The following is a 17,260-nucleotide window of genomic DNA, read 5'->3' as shown; positions in this document are numbered from 1 at the left end:
TCCTCAGGACAGGGCCAAATCAAAGGCCAATCAGTCTAATTTTCGTGCCTTTCGTAACTTCAAGGCAGGAGCAGCATCAACTTCCTCCGCTCCAAAACAGGAAGGAACTGTTGCTCGTTACAGACAGGGTTGGAAAGCTAACCAGTCCTGGAACAAGGGCAAGCAGGCCAGAAAACCTACTTCTGCCCCTAAGACAGCATGAAGAGAGGGCCCCCTATCCGGAAACGGATCTAGTGGGGGGCAGACTTTCTCTCTTCGCCCAGGCTTGGGCAAGAGATGTCCAGGATCCCTGGGCGTTGGAGATCATATCTCAGGGATATCTTCTGGACTTCAAAGCTTCTCCTCCACAAGGGAGATTTCATCTTTCAAGGTTATCAGCAAACCAAATAAAGAAAGAGGCATTTCTACGCTGTGTACAAGACCTCCTAGTAATGGGGGTGATCCATCCAGTTCCGCGGACGGAACAAGGGCAAGGATTTTACTCAAATCTGTTTGTGGTTCCCAAGAAAGAGGGAACCTTCAGACCAATCTTGGACCTAAAAATCTTAAACAAATTCCTAAGAGTTCCATCATTCAAAATGGAAACTATTCAAACCATCCTACCCATGATCCAAGAGGGTCAGTATATGACCACAGTGGACTTAAAGGATGCCTACCTTCACATACCGATTCACAAAGATCATTATCGGTACCTAAGATTTGCCTTTCTAGACAGGCATTACCAGTTTGTAGCTCTTCCCTTCGGGTTAGCTACGTCCCCGAGAATTTTTAAAAAGGTTCTGGGCTCACTTCTGGCGGTGCTAAGACCGCGAGGCATAGCGGTGGCTCCGTACCTAGACGACATTCTGATACAAGCGTCAAGTTTTCAAATTGCCAAGTCTCATACAGAGATAGTTCTGGCATTTCTGAGGGCGCATGGGTGGAAGGTGAACGTGGAAAAGAGTTCTCTATTACCACTCACAAGGGTTCCCTTCCTAGGGACTCTTATAGATTCTGTAGAGATGAAAATTTACCTGACGGAGTCCAGGTTATCAAAACTTCTAAATGCTTGCCGTGTCCTTCATTCCATTCCACGCCCGTCAGTAGCTCAGTGCATGGAAGTAATCGGCTTAATGGTAGCGGCAATGGACATAGTGCCATTTGCGCGCCTGCATCTCAGACCGCTGCAAGTATGCATGCTAAGTCAGTGGAATGGGGATTACTCAGATTTGTCCCCTCTACTAAATCTGGATCAAGAGACCAGAGATTCTCTTCTCTGGTGGCTTTCTCGGGTCCATCTGTCCAAAGGGATGACCTTTCGCAGGCCAGATTGGACGATTGTAACAACAGATGCCAGCCTGCTAGGTTGGGGCGCAGTCTGGAACTCCCTGAAGGCTCAGGGATCGTGGACTCAGGAGGAAAAACTCCTCCCAATAAATATTCTGGAATTAAGAGCAATATTCAATGCTCTTCTAGCTTGGCCTCAGTTAGCAACACTGAGGTTCATCAGATTTCAGTCGGACAACATCACGACTGTGGCTTACATCAACCATCAAGGGGGAACCAGGAGTTCCCTAGCGATGTTAGAAGTCTCAAAGATAATTCGCTGGGCAGAGTCTCACTCTTGCCACCTGTCAGCGATCTACATCCCAGGCGTGGAGAACTGGGAGGCGGACTTTCTAAGTCGCCAGACTTTTCATCCGGGGGAGTGGGAACTTCATCCGGAGGTCTTCGCTCAACTGATTCATCGTTGGGGCAAACCGGAACTGGATCTCATGGCGTCTCGCCAGAACGCCAAACTTCCTTGTTACGGATCCAGGTCCAGGGACCCAGGAGCGGCGCTGATAGATGCTCTAGCAGCCCCTTGGGTTTTCAACATGGCTTATGTGTTTCCACCATTTCCGCTGCTTCCTCGACTGATTGCCAAGATCAAACAGGAGAGAGCATCGTGATTCTGATAGCGCCTGCGTGGCCACGCAGGACCTGGTATGCAGACCTAGTGGACATGTCGTCCTGTCCACCATGGTCTCTGCCTCTGAGGCAGGACCTTCTAATTCAGGGTCCTTTCAACCATCCAAATCTAATTTCTCTGAGGCTGACTGCATGGAGATTGAACGCTTGATTCTATCAAAGCGTGGCTTCTCGGAGTCGATTATTGATACCTTAATACAGGCTCGGAAACCTGTTACCAGAAAAATTTACCATAAGATATGGCGGAAATATTTGTATTGGTGTGAATCCAAGAGTTACTCATGGAGTAAGGTTAGGATTCCTAGGATATTGTCTTTTCTACAAGAGGGTTTAGAAAAGGGCTTATCTGCTAGTTCGTTAAAGGGACAGATTTCTGCTCTGTCTATTCTTTTACACAAACGTCTGGCAGAGGATCCAGACGTTCAGGCTTTTTGTCAGGCTTTGGCTAGGATTAAGCCTGTGTTTAAGACTGTTGCTCCGCCGTGGAGCTTAAACTTAGTTCTTAAAGTTCTTCAAGGTGTTCCGTTTGAACCCCTTCATTCCATTGATATTAAGCTGTTATCTTGGAAAGTTCTGTTTTTGATGGCTATTTCCTCGGCTCGAAGAGTCTCTGAGTTATCTGCCTTACATTGTGATTCTCCTTATCTGATTTTCCATTCAGACAAGGTAGTTCTGCGTACTAAACCTGGGCTCTTACCTAAGGTAGTTTCTAACAGGAATATCAATCAAGAGATTGTTGTTCCATCATTATGTTCTAACCCTTCTTCAAAGAAGGAAAGACTTTTGCATTATCTGGACGTAGTCCGTGCCCTGAAGTTCTATTTACAGGCAACTAAAGATTTTCGTCAAACTTCTTCCCTGTTTATCGTTTACTCTGTACAGAGGAGAGGTCAAAAAGCTTTGGCTACCTCTCTCTCCTTTTGGCTTCGTAGCATAATACGTTTAGCCTATGAGACTGCTGGACAGCAGCCCCCTGAAAGGATTACAGCTCATTCCACTAGAGCTGTGGCTTCCACCTGGGCCTTTAAGAATGAGGCCTCTGTTGAACAGATTTGCAAGGCTGCGACTTGGTCTTCGCTTCATACCTTTTCAAAATTTTACAAATTTGACACTTTTGCTTCTTCGGAGGCTGTTTTTGGGAGAAAGGTTCTACAGGCTGTGGTTCCTTCTGTTTAAAGTTCCTGCCTGGTCCCTCCCATCATCCGTGTACTTTAGCTTTGGTATTGGTATCCCATAAGTAATGGATGACCCGTGGACTGAATACACTTAACAAGAGAAAACATAATTTATGCTTACCTGATAAATGTATTTCTCTTGTAGTGTATTCAGTCCATGGCCCGCCCTGTCTTTTTGAGGCAGATCTAAATTTTAATTAAAACTCCAGTCACCACTGCACCCTATAGTTTCTCCTTTCTTGTCTTGTTTCGGTCGAATGACTGGATATGACATGTGAGGGGAGGAGCTATATAGCAGCTCTGCTTGGGTGATCCTCTTGCAACTTCCTGTTGGGAAGGGAATATATCCCATAAGTAATGGATGACCCGTGGACTGAATACACTACAAGAGAAATAAATTTATCAGGTAAGCATAAATTATGTTTTTTCTGATGCACCCCTCCAGATTTTGCACAGACCAAACCAAGGTAGCATTTATTTTGTCTCAACTGGTTGATGAGGCTTTAGCCTGGGCTTCACTGTTACTTTATCAGGACAGCTCGAATTTAGGTAATCTGAATGACTTTACTAATGCTATGTGCCTGGTTTTTGATGACCCAGTTGTTGTGCTACAGCTGAGGCAACTTTACTGAATCTTCGCTAAGGAAGGCGTTCTCTAGCAGAATGTGCTGCTGAATTTCATCAATGGATAGCAGACACAACTTGGAACCAATTAGCTCAAATATTTTATTTCAGGACATGTCTAGAAGATTCCATTTAATATGAATTGGCTCAAATAGATATTCCTGAAGATCTGGATACTTTTATTTGCATTGCCGTTCATATTGATCAAAGTCTTTCAGAGTAAAGGATGGAAAGACAAAGTTTTTCTAGCCTAAGTTCAAGTTCAAATGTTTAGTTAAATGTTCCTGTTGCTAAGTTTCCTTGTACATCAGCTGATATAGAACCTGAACACATGCAAGTTAACTTAATCCAGAAACCACTTTCATTTGAAAAAAAAACAGTGTTGTGTCTCTCAGAACCTGTATCTGTATTGTGTTAATTCAGGATATTATGCTATTATTTGCCCAAATAAGGCTAAGGGAACTATCACCATGACTGCTCAATTTTAACAAGAACTACTGGAGTATACCTTTGTTTGGACAATTAGATTTCATTACACAATCTCTTTCCTCTGTGGCATAGGTCAAAATTTAAATTGTCACCCCCATTTGACTGCCAATTTACCTTTATGGACGTTACGTTTGCAGAAGAAAATACAATTCAGTACACTATCACCCATTTAGATGGAAACCGTGGATAACTCACAGCTTCGTTCTGCTCCGGTTACCCATGAGAGTAAAACAATTTAAATTGCTTCATCATGAGACTATAAAGTTTCATCTAAATTCCTCTGCTCAGTTCCCAGGGATTTTAGGAATCCCTTGGTTATCGAAACATAATCCACAGATTGATTGGAAAACCAAAAAGCTATCTTTTCCATCTGAGTACTGTTTTTTTTCTGAATTGTAAACATTCTACAACATTGCAAACAGCTGTAACCATTAATGGCAAGAACTCTACAGATATATTGTTAAGCTTCATTCTCAGTAGCAAGATTTAGCAGATGTCTGTGACAAAAAAATGCAGATAAGCTTCCACCTCATCACTCATAGTCATATAGAACTGCTTCCCAGAGTGGTAACACCTCTTGTACAAATTTTATGCTCTTTCAGAACTAAAATTAAAAGTTCTTAGAGGCTACCTGCAGGAAAACCTAGCAAAGGGATTCTTTGGACCATTCACCACCCCAGCTTGAGCACCTATATTATTTGTAGAGAAAAAAGATAGCGGTCTCAGACCCTGCATAGACTACAGTGAATTAAAGTAAGTTACTGTTAAAAGACAATATCCTCTTTCTCTCATACCTGAGCTACTTGAGAACTTGGCTTGATTTGAGAGGAACTTACAGTTTGGTTCGGATTAGGCCAGGTGATGAATAAAGGCTATTTTGAAATGGCCTACTCCTAAAAATGAGAGAGATTTTAAAAGATTTGTTGGATTTGCAAACTTATAAAGACAATTTATTAAGAACTTCTCTAGGATAATAGCCCCAATTACTAAGTTAACTCAAATTGTCAACTGAATTCCTCTCGTAACTTCCCCCTTTTTTTTTTTTTATATCTCCCCCTCTATCCCCCAATCCCCTTTCTTCTACTCCTCAGCCTCTTCCTTATCGTACTAGTTACCCAACCTATATCTGGGCATCTTTGACCTGAACATAATTTTCTAACAGCCCACTGACGGCTTACTTTAATTCCAGCTCACCTAAACTGACTCTCTGTGGTTAGAGATGTTCCTGGTTGACGCCAGTGCAGATTATTTAATCAGATTAATGTTTTTGATAATATGACATACATCACGTTTTCTATTGCTTTTTCTAAATAATGTGAATAATATCTGTTCCAGTTTTTTATTACACGAGACGTTTTTCTCATACTGTACTGTTTGGTTTAAATCTCGTATGTTATGTTTTCCAAACTATATTCATCAATCTTTTGTACACATGTAAATTTGACAATTATGTGTATTTGTTTCCACCTTATTATCTTTCAATAAAACAGATTTGAAGAAAAGAAAAAAATTGCCAACTGAAGCAGAATCTTCTTTTTTTTTTTTTTTTTACAAGGTTAAAAACTCTCTACTGCAGTTGGTGCAGTCCCCTCCCAGTGTACAGGGCCCACGAGAGATGAATCCAGCAGAAATAAATTATGGTATTGGTAATAAAGAGCTCATAGCAATCAAATCTGATTTTACAGAATAGAGACATAATTTAGAAGGAGCATTTAACACAATTGCAGTACTTACAGACCACATAAATCTAGAATGTATTGTCCGCTAAAAGACAGTGAGCCTGACAGGCAAGATGGCCACTTTTCTCTTGCTTCAATTTTGTGATTTCTTAAAGCCCTGGCTGCAGAAATGGAAAGGCAAATGCTCTGTCTCAAATTTTTTTCCGAAACTCCACAACCCAGTGAACCAGAAAAGGCTATTTTGTCTAAAGCCAATTTTTTGGGTGCTTCAATTTCTTCTACCATGTTATCACAATTTAAAGGAGCATACGCTGATGATTCCCCCCCCCCCCCCCAAAGAACTGTCTGTGACCATGATGTTTTTTGGGTTTACTAGAAAAAACAATATGTACTAGGGTCTGCTAGGTTGCAAGTTTGATACCTTTGCCATGACTCCAAACTGGCAGGTCACCAAGGAATAAGTAAAACCCAAGCACTGTTTCGTTCTTTCGGGTGGCCCACTTTTCAAAAGGATATCCAGAAATTTGTTTCATCCTGTGACACTTGTGCCAGAAACAAAGCTCCTCATTGTTGTCCACTTGGGTTATTACAACACCTTCCTGTGCCAACCCGTCCATTTCAATTTCAGTGGACTTTATTGTAGAGCTGCCTCCATCTGGGGAATATAAAACAATCTTGGATGTTGTTGATTGTCTAACCAAGATGAGTAATTGCTACCCAGGGCCTCCCCACAGCTAAAAAGACTGTAGAGTTAATTATGCAGAATGTTTTTTTGTGACGGACTTCCGGATACCTTGACTGGGTATCTCTGCCAAAATTATCCTTCTTTACCATGGAACCTGTAGCTGTAGAGCGGGAAAGTGATTATAGCAAGTAGCCCACCCTAATAACTATACAAGACCAGTATTAAGGTGAAACACGAACAGACTTTATTGGGACAAACACACAGCTTATTTACACTTTTCATTGCCATCTGACAAGAGCCTTATATGATCAAGAAATCACTGCCTCTCCAGACAGGCTGGCGCCTCCATAGGAGCCGTTGGAATATTGAGATCCCACAATAGCTAGGTCGTAGTTTTGGGGTGATCCAGATGGAGCGACGGCTATTCCGGGTTACCATTGGAGAGCCCCGGATCCCCAGATGTCACAGTCCAAAAAACGACATTATCCGTGGCTGGTGGCCGGAGCGACAGCCTGGCAAAGAGGTACTCAGGCCAGCATGAGGTAGAGAGGTGTCCAGAACCCCAAGTTCCCGAGTGAGCTCCCTCTTAGGAATCACCCCAACCTGGAGCGGAGCTCTGGGGCAAAGGGCTTCTGGAGTGACCTAGGTTGAAGTTCAGCGGGGATCTCTAGCGAGCCCAGCCGGCGAATAGTTCCATAAGACTCCGGCTGGGCCTCGGCAAGGAAGGAAGAGGCCAGCGGGGTAGCGATCAGCTCTTTCAGGGCAAAGTTCAGTCATTGTAACAAACAAAAGGGGAACGGGTGGAAAACACAATAGTCCAAATTGGAGAGGGGGGTGGCATTGGCAGCCCGGTATCAGTGACATTTCTTTCATGTAATTAGCAAGAGTCCATGAGCTAGTGACGTATGGGATATACATTCCTACCAGGAGGGGCAAAGTTTCCCAAACCTTAAAATGCCTATAAATACACCCCTCACCACACCCACAATTCAGTTTTACAAACTTTGCCTCCCGTGGAGGTGGTGAAGTAAGTTTGTGCTAGATTCTACGTTGATATGCGCTTCACAGCAGGCTGGAGCCCGGTTTTCCTCTCAGAGTGCAGTGAATGTCAGAGGGATGGGAAGAGAGTATTGCCTATTTGAATTCAATGGTCTCCTTCTACGGGATCTATTTCATAGGTTCTCTGTTATCGGTCGTAGAGATTCATCTCTTACCTCCCTTTTCAGATCGACGATATACTCTTATATACCATTACCTCTACTGATTCTCGTTTCAGTACTGGTTTGGCTATCTGCTATATGTAGATGAGTGTCCTGGGGTAAGTAAGTCTTATTTTTTTGTGACACTCTAAGCTATGGTTGGGCACTTTATATGTAAAGTTCTAAATATATGTCTTTAAACTTATATTTGCCATGATTCAGGATAATCAGTATTCCTTCTTTCAGTTTCATTATTTGGGAAAATGCATATGAATAAAATATGTTTTCTTACCTTAAAGAAATTTTCTAATTGACTTTTTTCCTTGCGGGCTGTTAGGCTCGCGGGGGCAGAAAATGCTTCAATTTATTGCGTCATTCTTGGCGCAAACTTTTTTGACGCAAAATTTTGTCATTTCCGGCGCCATAGTTGACGCCGGAAGTTTACACGTGGTTGCGTCATTTTTGACGCATGTGTGTTACAGACGTTTTTTTTGCGCCAAAAAGTGTGGGCGTCATACTTGGCGCCAAAAATGTGGGCGTTATACTTGGCGCCAAAAAATGTGGGTATCATACTTGGCGCCAAAAAATGTGGGCGTCATACTTGGCGCCACTTTTTTTCACATTATTTAAGTCTCACTTTTTTGTTGCTTCTGGTTGCTAGAGGCTTGTTTGTTTTGCATTTTTTCCCCATTCCTGAAACTGTCATTTAAGGAATTTGATAATTTTGCTTTATATGTTGTTTTTTTCTATTACATATTGCAAGATTTTCCATAAATTATTCCTGGATCAGAACATACTGAGGGATTCCTGTTGACTAAGAAGTCCTACCAAAGCTAAGTTCATTTATTTTAAATGTTATGAATCTTTATCTTTAGCTATGGTTTGTAATAAGTTATCATGATAAACTTTTACATGCAGAATCCATTAGTATTTATGCTTTATGTATTGCTTTTCTTTTTACATCTTATGTAAATTTATTAGAATATTTTTCTGATTCTAGGTTAAGGCTTTGTCTGACTTTGCGGCTTCTATTAAAAAATTTTTAGGTCTTTTTTAAACTTCTTTTTGATGAAGTTTCAAATGACCAACAACATACTGAATTATCCTTCTCTGATGATGTTTTTTCTCTTTCAGAACTTTTCTTCATCAGATATTGACACTAACAAATCTACTTTTTTATTTTTTATTAGAGTACATTTGTTTTTTGTTGAAAAGGTGTTGATTATTTTGGATATTGAGGTAACTAGTTCTTTTTCAAAACTAGCTAACATTTTATTTCTGCTTATTTTATCTTCTGTGTCTTCAGAGGTTTTTTTCCATTCCTTCATACTAGGGAATGGAATAGGCTGACAATTTTCTTCAAAGGTTTTAAATTATATTCTTTGCCGGCAGTTAAATTCAATTTTGAGGGTTCTCCAATTTAATGGGGCTATCTCTACTCCTGCTAAATTATGCTATTGTTTCTATAGCAAAATAGTATTTATTTTCTTTTTAAATGGTTGTATCCTATTTAAGGAAAAATTTTTATTTTCAGGTACTTTTCTTGGACCTGTAATTTTTTTGGATGATGTTGCTTTTGCTCCATTTTTTCTGTTTACTTTAAAGATCAAGTATCAGATTATGTATTATTTAGCATTGTTAAGGGACAAAGTCTACTGCTCATTTGAGGTTCAGACTGGGTGCTGTTGCATTTGTCTTGTTGTCTTGCATTTTTGTTTATGCAAGTCCGGTGTGTTCTGGTCCCTTAACTGGATTAACATGCTAATAATTTTATTTGTTTCTTCCTTTTTATTGAATATTTTCACAAATGAGGTTTAATCTATGTCTTTAGCTGTTTTTAGCTAGAAGAAATGTTGTGATTTCTAAAAAATCCTTATTTCTTTTTTCCAAGATAATCAATTATTTGATTCATATTGGATTCAATTCTTAACTGTTACTCTGGGCTTCAAGATTAAGTTCTTAGACTAAAACTTTAAGCTTATTTTAGTTTGGTTGTTCTTACTAAAGAACAAAATTCTAAATTCTTACCCAAGTAACATGTTTTTATTTAGAAGTTTTTTTGGTTCTATTCGGTCCAAAATTCTTAGATTTTGGGTACAAAATAAAATTTGAAGTAAAACCGTCTGTGAGAAGTCTTTTTCTCTCTATTATATTAAAGCTATTCCAGTAAGGCTAACATTTTCCTTAATGTGTTTTAGTCCCATATATTTTGGGTAATGTTGAAGTGTGGTTGATCACCTGTTGAGGATCAAGCGCTGCTCAGATCTGGAATCTTCTGGGGTATTTATTCCAGTTCCATTTTTAGGATCTGGGTTTTGGGGTTTTATTCAAACTATTCATTGTTCCAAAGATAGAAAATCTTTTTATTATATAAATGTACCATCTTTTAGATTGGTATTTATATGGTCTATTCTGACTTTTTTTGGTCAGTGATAGCATTATTTGTTTTCATTAGATACAATAGATGCATATCTTCATTTCTGTTTTCATTCAGATTATTTTTATTTTCTGAGACTACGGAATCTCATATGATTCAATTTTGTTTTTTCAAGACATGGTTAGAGGATCTTTTTATCAAAAGCTCTTGATTCCTCACACAAGGGTCACCTTTTTTAGGTTTCCAGATAGATTGTGTCACTGTCTTTGTCTCTAACAGATAAGTGATTTTTTTCTTATTGGGTTCCGTCTGTCGGTACCTTCAGTCTCTATTATTTCCTTCAGTTGCTATATATGCATGGAAATTTAGGTCTTATGGCTGCAGCATTGGATTCATTTTCCTTTGCTCATTTTCATAGAAAACCTTTTCAGTTTTTTATGCTGCATAATGGTGCAGGGATTCTAGGATTTCACTTTTTAAATCTTCGAATTCTATGTTTATCTATCTTTGATTCGGTGGTTAAGATCACCATCATTTAGTTCTACAGGTCTCTTCGATTCTTTCAACCTGGACCATGATCTCTATAGATGCGAGTCTTTTAGGTTGGCAGGCTGTCTGAGGTTCTCTGTCAGCACAAGGGGTTTGGAAATCTCAGGAGGCGAGATTACCATTTGATATTTTGGAACTCTGTGCATTCCCAGAGTTCTTCAGTTGGTTTCTTTTTGAAGAAGAGACGTTTATTGTTTTTTTCAGACATTATCACATCTGTGGTGTATGTCAATCATCAGGGTGTAATTATCAGTCTTTAGACTGTGACAAAGTATCTCGGATACTATCTAAATTCTGGGCTCCTTTTCCCAGGTATAGACGTTTGGGAAGCGGATTATCTCTGTTAATCAAGCTTTACATCCGGGAGAATGGTCTTTACCCAGATATGTTTTTCAATTTTTCAGATGTGAGGGCTTCCAGAAATAGATCTGTTGGCCTCTCGTCTTAACAAGGAATTTCCCAGGGGCCTATTTCAGGTCCGGGGATCCTCAGACGGAAGTAGCGTATGCATTGACACTTCCTTGGAATTATCATTCTGTCTATATCTTCCGCCTCTAGTTCTTCAAAAATTCTAATGGAGCGTTCGTTTGTACTGCTGGTGGTTCCAGCATGGCCTCACAGGTTTTGGTATGCGGATCTCATTCGGATGGCCAGTTGCCAACCTTGGACATTTCCGTTAAGACCAGACCTTTTATCTCAAGGCCCATTTTTCCATCAGGATCTCAAATCATTTAATTTGAAGATATGGAGATTGAACGTTTGATTCTTAGTCATAGAGGTTTCTCTGACTCAGTGATTAATACTATGTTACAGGTTTCTAAATCTGTCTCTAGAAAGATTTATTATCGAGTTTGGAAGACTTTCATTTCTTGGTGTTCTTCTCATAAATTCTTTTGGCATTCTTTTAGAATTCCTAGAATTTTACAATTTTTCAGGTTGGTTTTGTCTGCAAGTTATTTGAAAGGACAAATCTCTACTCTTTCTGTTCTTTTTCACAGAAAGATTGCTATTCATTCTGATATTCATTGTTTTGTACAGGCTTCGGTTTGTATCAAGCCTGTCATTAAGTCAATATCTCCTCCTTGGAGTCTCAATTTGGTACTGAGGGCTTTACAGGCTCCTCCGTTTGAACCTTTGCGTTCTCTGGACATTAAAATTACTTTCTTGGAAAGTATTGTTCCTTTTGGTTATCTCTTCTGCTAGAACAGTTTCTGAGTTTTCTGCTCTTTCTTGTGGATCTCCTTTTCTGATTTTTCATCAGGGTAAGGCAGTGTTCCTTCCTGTTATTCATTATTTTGTTCAGGCTTTGTTTCTTATCAAACCTGTCATTAAGCCAATTTCTCCTCCTTGGAGTTTTAATTTGGTTCTAAAGGCTTTACAGGCTCTTCTATTTGAGCATATGTTTTCTCTAGACATTATTTACTTTCATGGAAAGTATTGTTCTTTTTAGACATCTCTTCAGCTAGAACAATTTTTAATTATCTGTTCTTTCTTGTGAATCTCCTTTTTCTGATTTTTTCATCAGGATAAGGTGGTTTTTGCTATCCTCATTTCAATTTTTACCTAAAGTTGTGATTTCTATCAACATTAGGGAGGAATTATTGTCTTTTACTAAGACTTCTTTGGTAAGATTCTTACATTCTTTGGATATGGTAAGAGTTTTGAAATCTTATGTTGAAGCTATTCAGATTTCAGATAGTCTTCTAGTCTATTTGTTATCTTTTCTGGTGTTAGGAAGGTCAAAAGGCTTCTGCCATTTATTTGGCATCTTGCTTTCACTTTTGATTCATCATGCTTATTTGGAGTCTGGTGCATTCCCGCCTCGGAGGATTATGGCTCATTCTACTAGGTAAGTTTCTACTTCCTGGGCTTTTTAAGAATGAAGCTTCTGTTGATCAGATTTGCAAAGCAATGACTTGGTCTTCTTTGCATACTTTTACTATGTTCTACCATTTTGATGTTTTCTCTTCTTTAGAAGCAGTTTTGGTAGAATGGTACTTCAGGCAGCTGTTTCAGTTTGATTCTTCTGCTTATATTTTCAGTTTTTTTCATTATAAAAATTGAAACTTTTTTGATTTGGGTAGTGGATTAATTTTTCAGCGGAATTGGCTGTCTTTATTTTATCCCTCCCTCTCTAGTGACTCTTGCGTGGAAGTTCCACATCTTGGGTATTTATTATCCCATACGTCACTAGCTCATGGACTCTTGCTAATTACATGAAAGAAAACATAATTTATGTAAGAACTTACCTGATAAATTCATTTCTTTCATATTAGCAAGAGTCCATGAGGCCCACCCTTTTTTGTGGTGGTTATGATTTTTTGTATAAAGCACAATTATTCCAATTCCTTATTTTTTTGATGCTTTCGCTCCTTTTTTATCACCCCACTTCTTGGCTATTCGTTAAACTGAATTGTGGGTGTGGTGAGGGGTGTATTTATAGGCATTTTAAGGTTTGGGAAACTTTGCCCCTCCTGGTAGGAATGTATATCCCATACGTCACTAGCTCATGGACTCTTGCTAATATGAAAGAAATTAATTTATCAGGTAAGTTCTTACATAAATTATGTTTTTTCTTCTGCCAGGAGTTAAAGATGATCTAATCTTTGGCTGAGGGGTTCAATTTACTTCTCGATTTTGAAAAAGTTTTTGTTCTGCTTTAGGTATTGACATCAAATTGTCTACTGCTTTCATCCACAAATTAATGGACAGAGTATACTAACCAGACTCTACAGCAATATCTGCAATGTTTTGTTAATTATCTGCAGAATAATTACACTGATTTTCCTATCTGCAGGAGAATTTGCCTACAATAATGCAAACACAGTTCCACCTTCCAGACTCCGTTCTTTGCAAATTATGCGTATCATCCAGCATTTATTATTAACCACCCAACCACAGATTCCATGCCTGCCGTAGAAAAACGACTTGCAGCTCTACATGATACTCAGGAACTTTTGAAAATGGCTATCAGTGAAGCTCAGGAACATTCTACAAGATCAGCTAAGAAATATCGTAAATAGAATCTAGTTTTTTATATTGGAGATAAAGTATAGTTCTTCACAAAGAATCTCAAGGTTCAAGTTCTATCTAAAAAACGGAGTCAAAAGTACATTGGTCCTTATAAGATAACAGAGCAAAACATTCCAGCTACGACTTCCAGGCTTCATTAAGATATGCCTTGTTTTTCATTCAGCTCTTCTAAAACCATTTCATGAAAATACATTTCCAGGCAGGATTTCACTCCCTTCAGCGCCTGGACAAGTGGACGTAGAGGAAGAATATATGGTAGTTGTTTTTTTTTAGATTCTAGAGTTCATCATGGACATTTGAAGAGTTCTTGGGAACCTGTTGAGAATATTCATGTTCCTAGGTTGATCAGGGATTTCCATGTATGATATCCTACAAAGCCAGGATGGTTGATTGTCCAGAGCACGTCTCTCTGAAGGAGGAAGTACTGTTAGGAGCACATCTGGTATTGAACCCTGTTCTCACTGGTACTAACCCTTTGCTCTGTCACTCTGCCACTTCAGAACTTAAATCTGTTTGCTTTCATGCCTTACCTTGAACCTAGCTCCTGCATTGTTATATTGAACTCTCTTCACATGACTCTAAACATGTGACTGGACCGAGAAGAGGTCACTTCCTGCCATATTGCCTTATTATTGCAGTTGTTTGCTCACCCTTAATCTAGCTACTATTTGTAGATTGCCTTCCTGTTTATCGACTTCAACATCGGTTTGTACAAAGTAATCAAGTGTGAGCTTGTGTAGTCTGTGCATGCTTCTATGTGCATATCTGTATGTGTGTAGTCTCCTCATGTCAGATATAGTGGCTGTTGGGATACTAGTCCAATATTTTCCGCATGTCAGATATAGGGGCTGTTGAAATATCAGTGCTGTATTTTCCCCATATCATGTATAGGAGCTGTTGGTATACTAATGCTGTACTGTCCCCATATCGGGTATAGGGGCTTTTGAAATACTAGTGCTGTAGCAAATCACAAAATTTTCACATTTTATTTTAGTCCTTTTTTAAAAGAGGATATAGAGATTAAATTTTAAAACTCAATGGATTTAGGCTGAACTTGATGGACTTATGTCTCTTTTCAACCTCACCTATGTTACTTTGTAAATAACAATTCTTTTGTTTTTTACTTCAGGTAAAAATCATGCTAAGATTTCACGTGAGATGGAAAAATCAGAAAATCAATGGCTAAGAAAAATTACAGAAGATGCACATCAGGAAATGCTTAATAGTAGTGCAGGTGAGTGTATATGTGATGTGTCTGAGGGACGCAGGGCACAAGTGAGTGTACATGTGTGATGTGTCTGAGGGATACAGGGCACAGGTGAGTGTATGTGTGTGATGTGTCTGAGGGACGCAGGGCACAGGTGAGTGTACGTGTGTTATGTGTCTGAGGGATACAGGGCATAGGTGAGTGTACATGTGTGATGTGTCTGAGGGACGCAGGGCACAAGTGAGTGTACATGTGTGATGTGTCTGAGGGATACAGGGCACAGGTGAGTGTATGTGTGTGATGTGTCTGAGGGACGCAGGGCACAGGTGAGTGTACGTGTGTGATGTTACTGAGGGATGCAGGGTACAGGTGAGTGTACATGTGTGATATGTCTGAGGGATACAGGGCACAGGTGAGTGTACATGTGTGATGTGTCTGAAGGATACAGGGCACAGGGGAGTGTACGTGTGTGATGTGTCTGAGGGATACAGGGCACAGGTGAGTGTACGTGTGTGATGTGTCTGAGGGATACAGGGCACCGGTGAGTGTACATGTGTGATGTGTCTGAGGGATACAGGGCACAGGTGAGTATACGTGTGTGATGTGTCTGAGGGATACAGGGCACAGGTGAGTGTACATGTGTGATGTGTCTGAGGGATACAGGGCACAGGTGAGTGTACATGTGTGATGTGTCTGAGAGATACAGGGCACAGGTGAGTTTACGTGTGTGATGTGTCTGAGGGATACAGGGCACAGGTGAGTGTACATGTGTGATGTGTCTGAAGGATACAGGGCACAGGGGAGTGTACGTGTGTGATGTCTGAGGAATACAGGGCACAGGTGAGTGTACGTGTGTGATGTCTGAGGAATACAGGGCACAGGTGAGTGTATATGTGTGATGTGTCTGAGGGATACAGTACAGGTGAGTGTACGTGTGTGATGTGTCTGAGGGATACAGCACAGGTGAGTGTACGTGTGTGATGTCTGAGGAATACAGGGCAAAGGTGAGTGTACGTGTGTGATGTGTCTGAAGGATACAGGGCACAGGTGAGTGTACGTGTGTGATGTCTGAGGAATACAGGGCACAGGTGAGTGTATATGTGTGATGTGTCTGAGGGATACAGTACAGGTGAGTGTACGTGTGTGATGTGTCTGAGGGATACAGCACAGGTGAGTGTACGTGTGTGATGTCTGAGGAATACAGGGCAAAGGTGAGTGTACGTGTGTGATGTGTCTGAAGGATACAGGGCACAGGTGAGTGTACGTGTGTGATGTCTGAGGAATACAGGGCACAGGTGAGTGTATATGTGTGATGTGTCTGAGGGATACAGCACAGGTGAGTGTACGTGTGTGATGTCTGAGGAATACAGGGCAAAGGTGAGTGTACGTGAGTGTAATAGACTGTCTTGAAAGGATCTAATATGTAGAACAAATTTGTAGTTAATATAACATGTTATTAATTGTAGCAGTGATAAATCAACTTATAGCTATCTTCTGGTAAAAGCTGACTTAAATCTGCACTTATTATACAGAAGACTCAAATTCTAAAGAATATGAACTAAATATTCTAAAGAGGAAGAATAAATTATTCTGATAGCTAAATAACAATTGTTATATATGATTATAGGATATTTGGCCACAAAAACATAGTAACAAAATGTTTCAGAATTACTGAACATAACTGAATAATTAAATGCAGGGAGGCATAAAGTTAGAGTCTTAGGCTGGCGGTTCTTACTAGATTCAAGCAGCATTACAAAGAGAGAACGAGTCGCATGAATAATGGTTGTTTGTAGGAATACAACGAAACAACCATGGAAGCGGTAGTACCTGCGAGAAGAAGAAAATTGACAATTCAGAAAATACCTTAATATTGGTAAAAATGATCAATGTATGAAGAGCTTTATGGCAGCCAAATCCGTCGCAACGGCCGTCACGAAAGCAGAGAATTCTGCAGGCCTTAGAAACAGTGGCACGGCAAAGCTTGAGAGAGTTGCAGCTGATCTGTGGAAGCGTTTCGGTTTCAGCGTGGCTGTGACATCACAGGAAGATCCGACAATATCCGTAGAACAAAACTCCGGTTTCACTCTAAAAACATAGATAAAGGTGAATAACTAAAGTTAGGTAGAAATATTCTTTAGCTGTAGAAAACTAGTAGGTGGCTACTCCAGGAATTAGTAGCGAAAAGGGCTTAACCGGTAGCTTGCAGGAACGCAGCAAACACTTGCATACACGGAGGCAAGAGACAAATTACCAAGCAATTTGAAAAGAACCCTGATGTTCCTTATAAAGG

The 17,260-nt window shown here is 40.0% G+C and overlaps 1 protein-coding gene across 1 annotated transcript in view; it reads left to right on the top strand.

Moving 5' to 3' along the window:
* Positions 1-17,260, top strand: part of LOC128657130 (gastrula zinc finger protein XlCGF26.1-like) — a 180,846-nt gene that overhangs the window by 63,628 nt on the left and 99,958 nt on the right. Inside the window, exon 7 of the mRNA XM_053711375.1 lies at positions 14,890-14,994. Coding sequence (XP_053567350.1) covers positions 14,890-14,994 — 105 coding nt within the window. The remainder of the gene's footprint in view (positions 1-14,889; positions 14,995-17,260) is intronic.

The sequence above is a fragment of the Bombina bombina genome, chromosome 4 (assembly GCF_027579735.1).
Source record: "Bombina bombina isolate aBomBom1 chromosome 4, aBomBom1.pri, whole genome shotgun sequence".
NCBI lineage: Eukaryota > Metazoa > Chordata > Amphibia > Anura > Bombinatoridae > Bombina > Bombina bombina.
The sequence above is the reverse complement of the archived record's forward strand: the minus strand, read 5'-3'. Positions and strand labels throughout refer to the sequence as shown.